Below are 13994 nucleotides of genomic sequence, written 5' to 3'. Positions count from 1 at the left end.
TTTCAGGTAAAGGGACAGATACTGAGGCCCTCATCTCAATTTGTTGTGAAATTTAAAAGGACTAACAATGTTATTGTACATGACTCATCTTTATAAAGTAACCCTTTCGCTGCTGGGCGTCCCCCACTCCCCATAGGTGCTAAGCCTTTTTTTACTATTTGGGTTAGTCCGTGCTTAAGCTCCCATAATTTTTTCTCCCCATAAGCTATCCATGCCAAATGTTTGTCCTTTTTTCCAGCATTATGGAGATTCTAAAGGTGCACAGTGTTTGTGGATTGTCTAGAGGGGACCAAGAAATTAGCAAAAATATAGCCTAATGTTCATTTTTTTTGTATTAAAACAAAATTCCAAAAAGTGCTGCAGAAGAAAGTGTCTGTTTTTTGGCATCAGCGAAAGAGTGTGGTGCTAAAATCATCCTCCTCATTGCTTTCAGGAACAGGCAGACTTGATTCAGAAAACCACATTTCTTACCACAATTTTGGCATTTTTCTGGAAGATAGCCCATTCTTCCTATTTTTTGTGCTTTCAACCTCCTTCCAGTTTGTGGTTGAAACAATGTGAAACCAATGGTGGATCCCAGAAAACTATACATGTCTGAAAACTAGACCAAATTCTGAATTCAGCAAGGGGTCATTTGTGTAGATCCTTCACTTTTTCCCCAAAGAAACTAAGGGCTTCATTACGAGGCTGGTAGTCCAAGGACTACCAGCCTCGCGGTGGCGGTCAGACCGCTGCAACTGTTGCAATCTGACCACCATATTACAACCCTGCAGGCGGACGTGCCAGGGGAAAGCCGTCCCCACCAGGAACATGGTTCCCAATGGGGTGATGGAGGTCGGATTTATAACCAGCCAGGGTGGCGCTGAATTCAGCGCCACCTGGCTGGTGATAGCTCAGCTTTACGTCAGCCTTTCCATGGCGGGGACAGCCCGGTGGGAACATTGTAATATACGCTTGTGGGGGGCTCCACTGGTATTATGGTGGTGTTGTCCCCCCGGCTTTCACAGTCCGCTTTTAGGCCAAAGCCGTAATGCGGCCCAGAGTGTTGAAATAAAAAAAAATAAAAAAATGGTAGAAAAAACTGTTTTTTGTTACAAGGTTTTCATTTGTTACTTCTCATCACGATTGCTGATTTACAAAACTAATTATACCATTACATCTGCTAGACCCTTCTGGTTGCAGGAATATATGTGACTTATGGGTTTCCCAAGAACTCTAGGTACAAAGAGCTAGTAACCAAGCTGCAGCTTGCAATGGTTTTTTATTGTGTACCAGGTATAGAGCAATTCGAAAGGTAAAATATAAAGAGTGAAAAATAGATTTCAAGGAAACCTACGTATATCTAAAATGGGCACAAGATATGGAGTTTAGAAGCAGTGATTATTTGCACAACCCTGAATTTGTGGGTACCCATACTAGCATGTGAATTAAAGGGCACTTCTCAAAATGTCTTCTTTCTTACACACTGGCTTACATTTGGAAGGCTCATCTGCAGAGAAATACAATGGGTAATAACACTTGTTCTCCTATTCTCTGTTCCCCTACGACCACTGATACAAATGGTACCATGCTTATGTGGTTAGGGCTAGCTCCTGCAACAGAAAATGCCCCAAAACATATTATGGACACACATGTTTCCACTGAGAACTGACTTTTTTTTTTTTTTTTTGCTGTGGATTTTGGGCCCTGGCTCAGCCGTCACCTAGGGACACCTAGCAAACCTCTATAGTTTTGAAAACTTGACATCTAGGGGAATCTAGGATGGGGTGACTTGCATGGCTCTCAGTAGGTTGTTATCGAGAGTCCTTTGCAAACCTCAAACTTTGACTAAAAACACTTTTTCCTCACATTTCTGTGATGGAAAGTTCTGTATTCCTTTTACCCAGCATTGCCCCAAGACTTCTGATAAAAGTGGTACCTCCCCTTTGAGGCTTGGTCTTGTGCCTGCAACAGAACAAATCAAACCAAGATCAAAGAGGGTCCCTTTGCGAGGACTCCCATTTTTGTTAGTTTGATCCGTTCCTGTCAGTCTTTAGGCCCAGCCACACAAGTGAGGCAGCATTTGTATTGGGACAAGTGGAAAAATGCTGAGTGGTGGGAATTTTGTGGATTCCTTCTGATTCTGGAAGAATATGGCACAGAAATGCAGAGAAATGTGCAATTATGGTCAAATTTGCACATCAGTGTGGGTAAGAAAACTTAATTGGATCCACAAGTGGCACACCATCACCATCCTGTACTCCCCTGAGTGTCTAGTCTTCAGGAATTCCTGGGGTTGGTAGGTTTTCCTGGATGGCTGCCGAACCCAGGCCCAAAAACTGCAGCTACCTCTTTTTATTTTTTGCCACATTGCGGTTTCCACTCAGCACTTTTACGGGCACTATGCCCACCAACAGAGGTGAGGTACAATTTTTGTTTGACAATGTGTGAGAACTCTGGGTGACAGGTCTCTGCTGATTCCAGTACTTTGAAGGATCCACACAAGCAACCCTGGAGTCTCCTCATGTCTTGTTTACGAGCATTTCAAGAGTTGATAGATTATTCCTAGAAACAATGTATACGCTGGCAGAGAAAGACAGACAAGACAAATATTACTGCACAACCATGTACTCCTTAAGTACACACACTTACGAGTTGGATTTGGCACGAGGATGAGTGAAAGGTTCAGAATGTGAATTTCAGTTTGAGATTTGACAGAAATGTAATTCACTATTACTAATTGAAAGTTAAAAAAACTGAACTAGTGGCTCACTTCGTGCTGTAAAGCTACGACAAAGCACCAATGACTTCACAGGCCATTCACACACCTTTCATGTGTGGCACTTGAAAGCCGTTCACACCACCAGATGCAGGCCCAGCACATTACAAAACTCCCATCAACAAACCGCACCATTCAATGGCCCATCACTTTCATACACCTACAGGACTGACACATCAATCAAACCGCCTGGCAGCTGATGGAGTATGTGGTCCGGCATTTGGCTGGCAATGTGTGTGTAGTGAGCAGCATCCAGTCACTGCACATACACTGCCAGCCAAGCGCCACGCACATCGCCAGCCAGGTGCCAGTCAACACACACCAGCAGTGAAGTGCCAGTCCACACGCACCTCCATCACTTTTTTTTTTTTTAAACAAAGAAGAATCAAAATTGGAAGGAGATGAAAAAGATCTATTACTACAAACACAACAGATCCAACTAAATACATCAAACTACTGCCAGCAGTGAAACTGAACACAAAATATAAAATGATACATACCAAGTCAGTTCCTTCCAAGTCCTCTTTGAATCTGGAGAACAACCCTTGAATCCAATAATTGCATTGAAGGTTGCACAAATGAAACAAATGAATAGCTAACTTTTTATACCAAATGTATGACTTACAAACATCAGTGTAAGGCTCCAACCTCTGATCTACTGAATCTAAATCACCGTTTGGAAGTAGTCTAAGATGCTGCACACAGGTTTGCACACTTCAGCAGCCTGACCCCAAACAGTCACAGGTGAAGTTCTTTCATCTTGAATGTTTGTCAGCATGTGGACATCTCTGGGCATCTCTCCGGTCTGAAAATTTCACAGGTTGGAGTTCATCACTACACAAGGCACTGGACTGTCTTGGAAGTTTTTTTTCTAACATACAAGCTCTTTAAGGTAACCTTTATGGTTAGGGTGGATTGTACCACAACCATCAGTATCCACTTTGAATAATTCCTTCAACAATTGCACTCTAGTGTAGACATTATCTATGCATAAATGGTGACCTTTTGTTGAAATGTCCTCTACCAAGTTCACACACAATTTTCTCACTGACTCCAAAAGTGGACAGATGACCAGGTGGGTCAATAGAACCATCCCTACTAGTGTACACCATGAAATAACAGCCATATCCAGTACTACTCTCCGAAGCAGAAACAAGTACCAATCATGACTCATGGTTGCAGGAAATATAGCAGTTGCCATCAAGGGACTTTTAGACCACAATGAAGACAGTGACAGCTTACTTGTCAAGCCCATCAAAAAAGTTAAAACCAAGAACTTCTTCAACTCATCCAGACCTGTGGGAGTCCACCGGCTAGCTCTAGAGTGGGGCTTATGTCTGGTATTATTGTCCCTCAAATACTGTTCAGCATTCAAATTAGTCTGAAATGTATAGGCAAAAAGTTTTCACTATTGATTCTACATGGCCCTAAAACAGCTTCAACAGCAATATCAAACCTCCCCTTCAAGAGGTTTTTACAGAGGCTCATATTGAAGCAATTAAAAAAGAAGAAGGAAAGGTGACTCCACTCGTGTCACCCCCTCCACCTCCAAACAGTGTCTTACTTTCTATTCCCCCCGTCCAGTCAACACCTGTCACGGGACGTGTGCAACAATTTATCCCACCGTGGAACAACAGATCAATGGGTGCTGGACAGTATCCAACATGGTTATTGCCTGGAGCTCATCAAAACACCTCCAAACATGCCACCAACCATATTTGGGAGCTGTCCTCTACACACGGCTAAGGCTAGCTTACCCACATTTAGTCATAATTCAGAACATCATATCATTGATAAAGCAGATACATCCCAATTAACGTATAACAGTCAGAACAGTACACAGACTCTTGGGAATGATGGCATCTTGCATTGTATTAGCGCCATACACAAGACTACATGTGTCCACTGCAGGAATGTCTGGCCAGTCAATGGTCTTAGTCTGAGTCAGTTACAAGAACTAGTGCTGGTAGACATCCACACTCATCTCTCTCTGCTGTGGTGGAACATACAAAACCTATTAAAGAGATGGCTGTTTCTCGACCCTGTTCCCCAGATCATTCTCACAGCGGACGCATCCCTCACAGGATGGGGTGCTCATCTCCAAAATCTGACAATCCAGGGGTTTGGGACTCCAAACAGCAAACTCTACAAATCAACTGTCTGCAGCTTTAAGCCATTCATCTAGCATTGAAGGGCTTTCTGATCCACATAATTGGCAAGATTGCATTATTCTGCACGGACAACACAACAGCTATGTTTTATATACAAAAACAGGGAGTGGGGGCACAGTCTCTGCAGTTATCACACCTGTCTCAGATGATTTGGCGTTGGGGAACATGTCATCACATTCACATGTTATTAGAACACCTTCCAGGAACAGACAACACTCTTGCCGACCTCCTCAGCAGGAGGCAGCAACAAGCCCACGAATGGGAACTCCAGCCCAAATCCTCCTCCTATATTTTCACAAATGGGGGTTTGCACACATAGATCGGTTTGCAACTGCAAACAGTGCAAAAATCCCCAACATTGCCTTCAGGCTCCCACATCCCCTATCCAAGGGCAATGCTCTATGGATGTACTAGTCAGGGATATTTGCCTACACTTTTCCACCTCTCTCTCTCTCTCCTTCTGTTAGTGGGTCAAAAGCTCAGGCAGACATCTCTCACCCTTATTCTACTAGCTCCAACTTGGGCTTGATAACCATGGTTCACCACACTACTCGAACTCTCTGTAGTGCCCCAACCACGAGAAGCTTCCCCTTAACCCAGATCTTCTCACTCAGAACCATGGCGAAATCAGGTACCCAAATCCAAAGGAATCTTGTGATTTGGCTCCTGAAGGCTTGGAGTTTGATTCCCTCCGTCTTCCACAAGAATGTATGTCCATTCTCAAGGAAGCTCGTCAACCTACAAGAGCATGCTATGCCACTAAATGGAAAATATTTGTTTTCTACTGTTAAGTAAAAATATTGACCCCTTCAATGCAACGGTGCAAAATAGTTTGTTATTTACTGTATTTGGTCTAGCGTATACCTAAGTATGTCTACAACTTGCAGCAATAGCTGCTTACCTTCAAAACAGGAAACACTTATCTTTATTTAAAGTACCAGTAATTAAAGCATTCATAGAAGGCCTTAAAAGAGTAACTCCACCCAAGGTGCCCCATGCACCAGCCTAGAATCTCAACATTATACTTACTAGGCTCCTGGGTCCGCCATTCGAACCTTTACATAACTGCCCAGTGCAGTTTTTATTATGGCAAGTAGCCTTTCTAGTAGCTATCACTTCAATTAGATATGTCAGTGAGCTCCAGGCATTAACTTTAGAAGAACATTTCTTCAAACTGCATAAGGACTGAGTAGTCCCTCGTACTAATCCAAAATTCCTCCCAAAATTAGTGCCAGCTTTCCACCTAAACCAGTCAGTTGAACTACCGCTTTTCTTTCCACAACCTAACTCTACACACATTAAATGTTAAAAGAACATTAATTTATTATATTGATAGAACTAAGAAGTTTCATAAAATGAAACAACTTTGTTTTTTTTTTTGCACCCTCACACAGACCACTTATATCTTAATCAGGCATCTCAAGATGGATAGCTAAATGCATTCAGACTTGTTACACAAAGGCTGAAAGAACTTTGCCCACACCTCATAGAGGTCATTCTGCTAGTAAAATAGGATAATCTATGGCGTTCCTAGACAATAAACCAATAGCTGAAATATGCAAAGCAGCTACATGGTCCACTCCACACACATTCACTAAACACTATTGTGTGGATGGTTTGCACGCCAACAAGCTAATGTAGGACAAACTGTGATACATACACTTTTTCAAACTAATGCAACACCCACAGCTTAGCTACCACTTTCTGGAAGGCACTGCTTTATAGTATATGCGATGATTGTTAATTACCCTGAAAGCATTTGTTTGTGGCATGAAGTGCTGTAGATCCACATATGCCCAACCTCCTTCCCGGAAACCTGTGGCCATTGCAGTATTTAATTTCTTCACAAATGCATAGATATTTCTTTAGTATCACTCTCACACTCCATTATTACCTGACTGTGGGGAAACAATCTTAACAAAGGAGTCAATGCCCATGTGCTCATTATCACAGAGAAGAGACGTTGCTTTACTTCGTGACTCAAGAGGCTTCTTTGAAGAAAAACATCTTGCATACATTTGGCCCCAACACTGGATGGTAGGATTATGCACAGCATGTGAATCTACAGCACTACATGCCACAAAAAGATGCTTATACATATTACAAGGCAAAATGAAACATGCACAAATCAATATGTTACTTTGAAAGACAATCACAAAAAAAGCTAAAGATTCAAACATTAGTACAGAAGTCAAAAGAATTTATACAAACAGGCCAAGGATACACATTAGATGGAAAGATTACAAAATTAGTTGCTCAACAACTAAGACTCCACAAACTACATATCTTCCAAAGCTGCACCCCAAAACAGGATTCACCACTAAAACAAGGAAAACGCTTGGTTCTGCAGTAAAAAAGAAAATTAAAACACAAATGATAAAATACCAATCAAAAGACACTGACATTCCCCTGAAAGGTGGTGTGACAAATGCTAAAAAAAGACACCACCAGATAGAAGCAAACGTTACACCAGAAGCAGATCTCCCACCACATACATATACTTATTCCCAGGTGACTCAGCTGACACATCCTGAGGCCCCAACCTCTGAAAAAAAAAACTAATAAATGGCCTTCAAGGAGAGCGACCCTTGCCCATGGGGTCGCTCCCCTTCCAAACATAATCCCTTATGTATAGTGGGCTTCTGCAACAAAAAAATGGCCGATCCACACTGAGGAGAGGGAGGGGCACTCGGGGGCGGCAGAATAATAAAAAATATATATTGCCCCAAAAGGGAAACAACCCTTGTCTAAGGGGTTGCGTCCCTTCAAAACATTATCCCCTGGTATCTAGTGGATTTCTGCCCCCTCAGGGGGCAGATTCCCTCAAAACAGTTGATCTGTCCTTGAGGGGTGAGTGACGGAATACAAAAAGAAATGATTCCCCCAATGGGGAGCGACCCTTGCCCAAGGGGTTGCTTCCCCAATAACAAAAACACGCTGGTGTTCTAATGGTGTCTATTCCTGCCTCACCCGCAATCACGGAGCAGGAATAAGGAATGCACTAAAATCAGACACAAGGTGAAAGGAAAAACTCTTTCCTTTTCTCCAGTGTCTGCTCCACTACAATAACCCCCCCTTCCCACCAGGAAGAACTGACCTGTTTCCCCAATGCGCTTGAAGCAAGCAGATGGCTTCTAGCCTCTCCCCGTCAGTATTTTAAGACATCAGCATGAGAAATCAGGGAAGGGGGGATGGGTGGAGGGAGATAAGGGGTCGGGTGGCAGCAGAATCTCTTCTACTGTCACCCTAAAGGAGGCATGTTATGGGGGTGGGGCAACAGCACCCAAGGGGTGAAGGGCTGTGGTAGAGAAGAGTAGGATTCTGTAAAATTAAGATTGACATTAAGTAATTGGTGAAGGCTTGTGAGTGGACCAGAACAATGGATCTCAGATGATTAACCTTAATTTCCAATTTCTTTGTAATCTCTGTAGTTCAGCGAATCATAGTCATATGATGTCCCTGCTGCAGCAACTCTTGTACAACGAGTCACTGTCTTTGTCTTGGAAGGATGTTATTGTGCCTGTAGTCTGCCAGGTGGTCCAGACAGTCCGTCCTGATGTTAAGAATAAGGACGATGACATGGACATTCGACAGTTTGTCCACATCAAAAAGGTAAGTTGCATGCCTTTTGCGTCATAATCTAGTACATGGGGAAGGAAGGGAGCAAAAGTCATCTTGTCGTCCCTGGATTAATTTTCTTTTATATGCTGATCTATGAAGATCCTATTTACTCTTTTGGGTAAATTGACAGCACAACAAGAATCTAAGCAATGTATTGTATCGTAATAGTAAAGCATGCACCTCCTTGAAATTCATCACATTTTGTTGTGTTTTGTTCTATAAGTTCTCAAGTTTTGTGCACTGGAGTGAGGATTTTTTTCTGTTCATCTATACACCACATGCCACGGTTTCAGGCGGAAAAATCCTTTTATTTATTTATTTTGTGTTTTTTGTCCTCATAGTGAATTTGCGTCGGCTGACAATGGAGTGTGGTCATATCTCAAACCAATACCATCTGGTCAGAAAAGGTTAAAGTAGCGACCCTTCCTCTACTCCCAAGCCGCACATGTAGAGATCATAACCAGCACCTCAAATCCTCTGGAAGCATCAGTTTAGCTCAAGAGGGGGACCTTGTAAAACTCTTAATCATCGGACAACCCTGACGTACGGACTTCTGGAGGTACCTGCCTCTTTGCCCAGTATGCCCAAAATCTAGCCTTTTTATTCAATGAGAAACCTTGTTCTAATCAGTTCAAATTTGTAACTGAGCTCTTCCATTCTTCTACTGTCGAGCTGAGGAGAAGATCTATTGTAAACAAATCTTGCGACACGCCAAATGAATTAACACAAATAAAGTTTTTTGTTTTTTTTTAAAAGCTTTACCTTTCGAGTCTGCTCCCCTTCACCTGCTACTCCAAAGTTTACTAATGGCCGGCTTACCTCAGTCTCCGCACTTAACACCTGCTTGATTTCCTTACCCACATCTTTCCAGAACCGACTTAACATTGGACTTAACATTGGACAATGCCAAAACATATGAATATCATCTGCTCCCTCCTTGTCACAACGGGGGGCAATTCTTCTTAGATCTCCCAAAAGCAGTCAACTTCTTTGGAGACCAATAAGCCCTATGCAAGGTAAACGGATGATGTTTCTTCGAATATGCAGATTTCACCATGTCCCATAACATCGTCATTGATACTTGCCAGAGAGTAGTAACATCCAGTGGCAGAAAATCCTTTCTCCCTTCTTCTCAGGCAAAGGAGGGGATTGCTCCCCCGCTTTTATCAACATCCAGTACCATAGAGCAACCTCCTTGCAATGGATATGTCTCTGTGTCAGTCTCTCTTCCCAAATGTTCTCCTCTTGCCCACACCCTTCCTTTAGTAACATACTCGCCCAACTTGCCACTTGATGATACTTGAATTTTGAGATAGTGCCTCCCAGTTTCTCACTAAGTGCTGACCAGGGCAGCAAGACGTTGTTCTCCAGATAATGGCCCCACTTCTCAAACCCACTCTTCTTTAGGGGAATAGATAATTTGTCCTGCAAACATTCCGGGGTACCTGGTGATCCCAAGACTGGTGCCAACTTACTATAATAAGCTATTCCTATTAGCTTCCGGACCTGAAACCACACCTTACAAGCCGCCCCCAAACACTTCAGCCTCATCTTCTTAAAGAACTTCAGGTGGCCGAATTTAAACGAAAAATGCTCCCCTGCTTCCTGAAGATAACTGGTCATAGCCCTGAACATACGGGTAAAACTGGATCTCTAATTCAGTAGTCTTCTCGCATTATTTACCTAGAAGGCTAAATAATATTCATACAAGTCAGGACTCGCTATTCTTCCATTCCTCTTCCTCTTTCATAGTTTTTTTTTGCTATGCGGGCCCCTATCGATGCCCACACAAATGAGGTTAATTTTCCTTGTAACATTTGAAACCAGACCTGTTTAAATTCTAAAGGGATCACATTAAACAAAAACGTAAATTTAGGTAATATGATCATCTTCAAAATGTTCGACCTCCCAATAAGAGAGAGACCAGCCCACACCCTTAAGAGTTTCTTTGTTGCAACCACTGCCTTGTTAAAGTTAACCCGGGTAACAACATCCAGATTAGCCTTGACCTGCAACCCCAAGTACATTATTTCATTCTTTATCCATGGGCTACTGTGAGTGGTGTTCCAAAACATTATCTCTGTTTTTTGTTGGTTTACTAAATACCCAGATACCCTTCCAAACGCCCTTAAAGATAATAAAATGTTTGGTAGTGAAACACCTAAATCCCTTGTATATACCATTAGATCATCTGCATAAAGAGCAAGTTTCTTCTCCCACCCCTTGTATTGGAAAGGCAAAATCTTTACATTCTATCTAATCATACTCACGAGAGGCTCAACATAAAGTTCAAACAACAAAGGGGAAAGTGGGCAACCCTGACGGGTGCCCCGTCCAATTCGGACTTGCTGGGAAAGATTGCCATTAACCAGCACTTTAGCCAGAAGGTTCTTATATAAAGACCTTATTGCCCTGGTGAAGATGTCTCCAAGCTTAAAACGATCAATGACCAATACAAAAAAGGCTAATTAACCCAATCAAATGACTTGGCAGTGTCAAAAGTGAGCACCGCCAAAGGTAAATTCTCCTGGGTAGCCAAATCAAGAGCCCCCAATAAATCATGTGTTAACTCAGAGAGTTGTCTACCTTTAATGAAACCTTTCTGGTCCTGATGAACCAGTGAGGCAACCACCGTCTCCAATCTTTTAGATAGTATATGTGTGAAAATCTTATAACCTGAATTTAATAGTGAGATTGGTCTGTAAGATTCACAGTAAGATAGATTTGTATCTGGTTTTGAAATTAGTTATAGTAGCCTCATCCCAAGATTTTGGCAAATCTCCACCCTCAACAAAGATGTTATTGAGTAATTCCAGCAAGATTGGGGCTAGTTCATCCTTGAGTAAAACATAGAGTTCATTAGGCAAACTATCTGGTCCTGAAGCCTTATCCCTTTTTAGACTCTTAATGGCCTCATTCAATTCCCTTATATCTTTCTGGGCACCCAAGTTATGCCTTAAATCTTCATCTAAACAGGGAATTGGACATTTGTCCAAAAAATCTTCAATTTGTTCCCTTGTAGCCTTTGAGTCTTCTGTGTATAAATCCTGGAAAAAGGAGGAACAGGCATGTTCTATTTCATCATCCCTAAGATACATATGACCTGTGCCTTTATTCGTAATTGATATATTTTTATTTCTAGTTTGCTCTACTTTTGTTTTCCAGGCCAAAAGCTTACCACACCCTTTCCCATACTCCTATTGAGCAAACATACTACTCTCCCATTTCCTTCTAATCTTTGTCTCCAAACAAAAAAATATCTAAATCCGCTTTAGCCCTCCTTATCTGATCCTCCAAAACTAATACTGGCTGATCAACTAGGCCGTGTGCCTTATATCGTAAATTCTGTATCTCTATCTCCAGACGTTTTATCTTGGTTTTCTCTTCTTTGTGCCTATAGATTTCTATTCTAGTCAACTGGCCCCTTATATGTGCTATATAGGCATCCCAAACCTTATGAATAGTGGTAGACCCATAATTCAGGTCCAAAAAAACCTTAGTATTCTGTTTCTCTATAGCTCACTCCTCCTGAAGCAAAGCACGATTTACTGTCCACCTTGAATTAACAAATGGTTTATCAAACAAGAAATAGAGCCTCACCCCTGAATCATCAGGCAAATGTTCCGGAGCATGTTTTACATCGATCACTTTTCCACAAAGACTCCTACCCACCAAAAAAAAAAAAAAAAACAATCCTGGAATAGCGCCCGCATTTTTTATAGTGAAAAGTAAATCTTGGTCCATTACTGCCTTTCCACCTCCAAATATCTACTAAATCCAGGTCCTCCATCACCTGCTTCACCCAGATTCTTGTCTTGGGGGTTACGCTGTGTTTCTCGTAGTTAATTTGGCCAAAATTGGATCTAAGAGGACGTTAAAGTCCCCCGTTCACCCCCACACAATCACATACTTGGTCTAAAAGCTGGTTATAGAGCACCTGAAAGGGGTCTGGATCATCTATATTGGTGCCATAATACTCTGCAAATGTTAACCAGTACCCATATACATTAGCGTCTACCACCAACCACCGCCCTCTCAGGTCTACACTAACCTTCCCAGCCCTACCTTTAAGGTTTTTTTTAAAGAGAATCGCAACCCCTTTAACTGTATAGGACTGGTTGGTGCTTACACAATAAGCCACGCATTGCTTTAAAATGCTATCCCATTCCTCTTGTGTCAAGTGAGTCTCCTGGAGAATCACCACCTCCTCTTCCAGCAACCTCAAAAAATCGAAACTCTTCTGTCTGCGCCCCCTGATCCTGAGACCATTCACGTTCCAAGATAAAACCTTCAGCTGAATTAGGCCCATTTTAGACGTCTCAAAAACCTATACCCCCAACCCCCTAGACAAGTTGTATCAAAAATTAGACACTATGAGGACTATTTTTATAATTTTCTCCCACATGCTTCCACACCCTGTGATTCCAGAACCTCCCTTTAGTGCCCCAAACCCCCCACCTCCCCAGGGAACCCTCCCTATTCTCATTGGGCTAATCCTAGGATTAGCCCTAGTGAGTTCACTCAGCTCCGGGCAGCTAAAAGTAAAAAAAAAAAAAAAAAAAAAAAAGTCTAGCGAGCCACTTTCATTTGCTTCAAGAAGGTGCGGACTTCATTTGGATCCCTGATGTTGTGCTTCTTGTTGTGCCACATAATTCTAAGTGCACCTGGGAATCAAAGCTGTACTCTCGCCCCCATGAACCTGAGCTCCTTCATATATCTCCCTAACTCCCACTGCCTATCTTGTGTTACCCTAGATATATCAGATCTGATACGAAAGGACCAATCTCCCTTACAAAAGCTATTCACCTTTTGAGCCTCTAGCACGATCTTCTCCTTAATAGAATAGGAACCGAAGTTGACCAAAATCTTCCTCGGTTTTTCCTAGCTGGGTTTTTCTTGAAGGGGTCCCGATGCACTCTCTGGATATCTTCCTCCAAGTTGAGACAGCCTGCCACCAGGATTGACCCCTTAATTAATGCTACTACAAATCGCTTAATCTCATCCCCCTCTTCACCCTCAGGAACATTAAACAACTGGATATTGTTCCTTCTCATCATTTTCCAGGGTCTCAGGCTTCTCTTGTATGGCCTTCTCTCCTGTTCTTATCTGCTGTATTTCTTGTTTGTTCGAGATCACTTGTTTATAAAGCTGTTCGAGTGCAACCTTTATATTCCCCATCCTCTCCATCAATATACCTATTTTATTTTCCATTATCTCACAATTTTCTTTAATTTTTTCCTGGTTACTCTCAGATATCTCAAATCTCCCTCTAATGTCTTCCTTTAATGACAGCAATAGACCTGTGGGAGTGGGGGAACATGGCGGCTGGCTGAATAGTTCGGTCTTGAGCTCACGGAGCCCTGGTGGTGCGCACTGGACAAAATGCAAGATATTTAAATTTAAACGTGGAAAAATACCTGCTGCGATCTTGAGGTGATCCTGAG

At 42.3% G+C, this 13994-nt stretch overlaps 1 protein-coding gene across 5 annotated transcripts in view; it reads left to right on the top strand.

Moving 5' to 3' along the window:
* Positions 1 to 13994, top strand: part of PIKFYVE (phosphoinositide kinase, FYVE-type zinc finger containing) — a 1212885-nt gene that overhangs the window by 262534 nt on the left and 936357 nt on the right. For all 5 annotated transcript variants that reach the window (XR_011201631.1, XM_069225943.1, XM_069225942.1 and 2 more), the window contains one exon: positions 8361 to 8541. Coding sequence is in view for 4 of the 5 variants with exons in the window: in XM_069225943.1 (XP_069082044.1) it covers positions 8361 to 8541 (181 nt within the window). In the remaining variant the exon portion in view is untranslated. The remainder of the gene's footprint in view (positions 1 to 8360; positions 8542 to 13994) is intronic.

The sequence above is a fragment of the Pleurodeles waltl genome, chromosome 3_1 (assembly GCF_031143425.1).
Source record: "Pleurodeles waltl isolate 20211129_DDA chromosome 3_1, aPleWal1.hap1.20221129, whole genome shotgun sequence".
Lineage (NCBI taxonomy): Eukaryota > Metazoa > Chordata > Amphibia > Caudata > Salamandridae > Pleurodeles > Pleurodeles waltl.
This window is presented reverse-complemented; position numbering and strand designations above follow the sequence as displayed.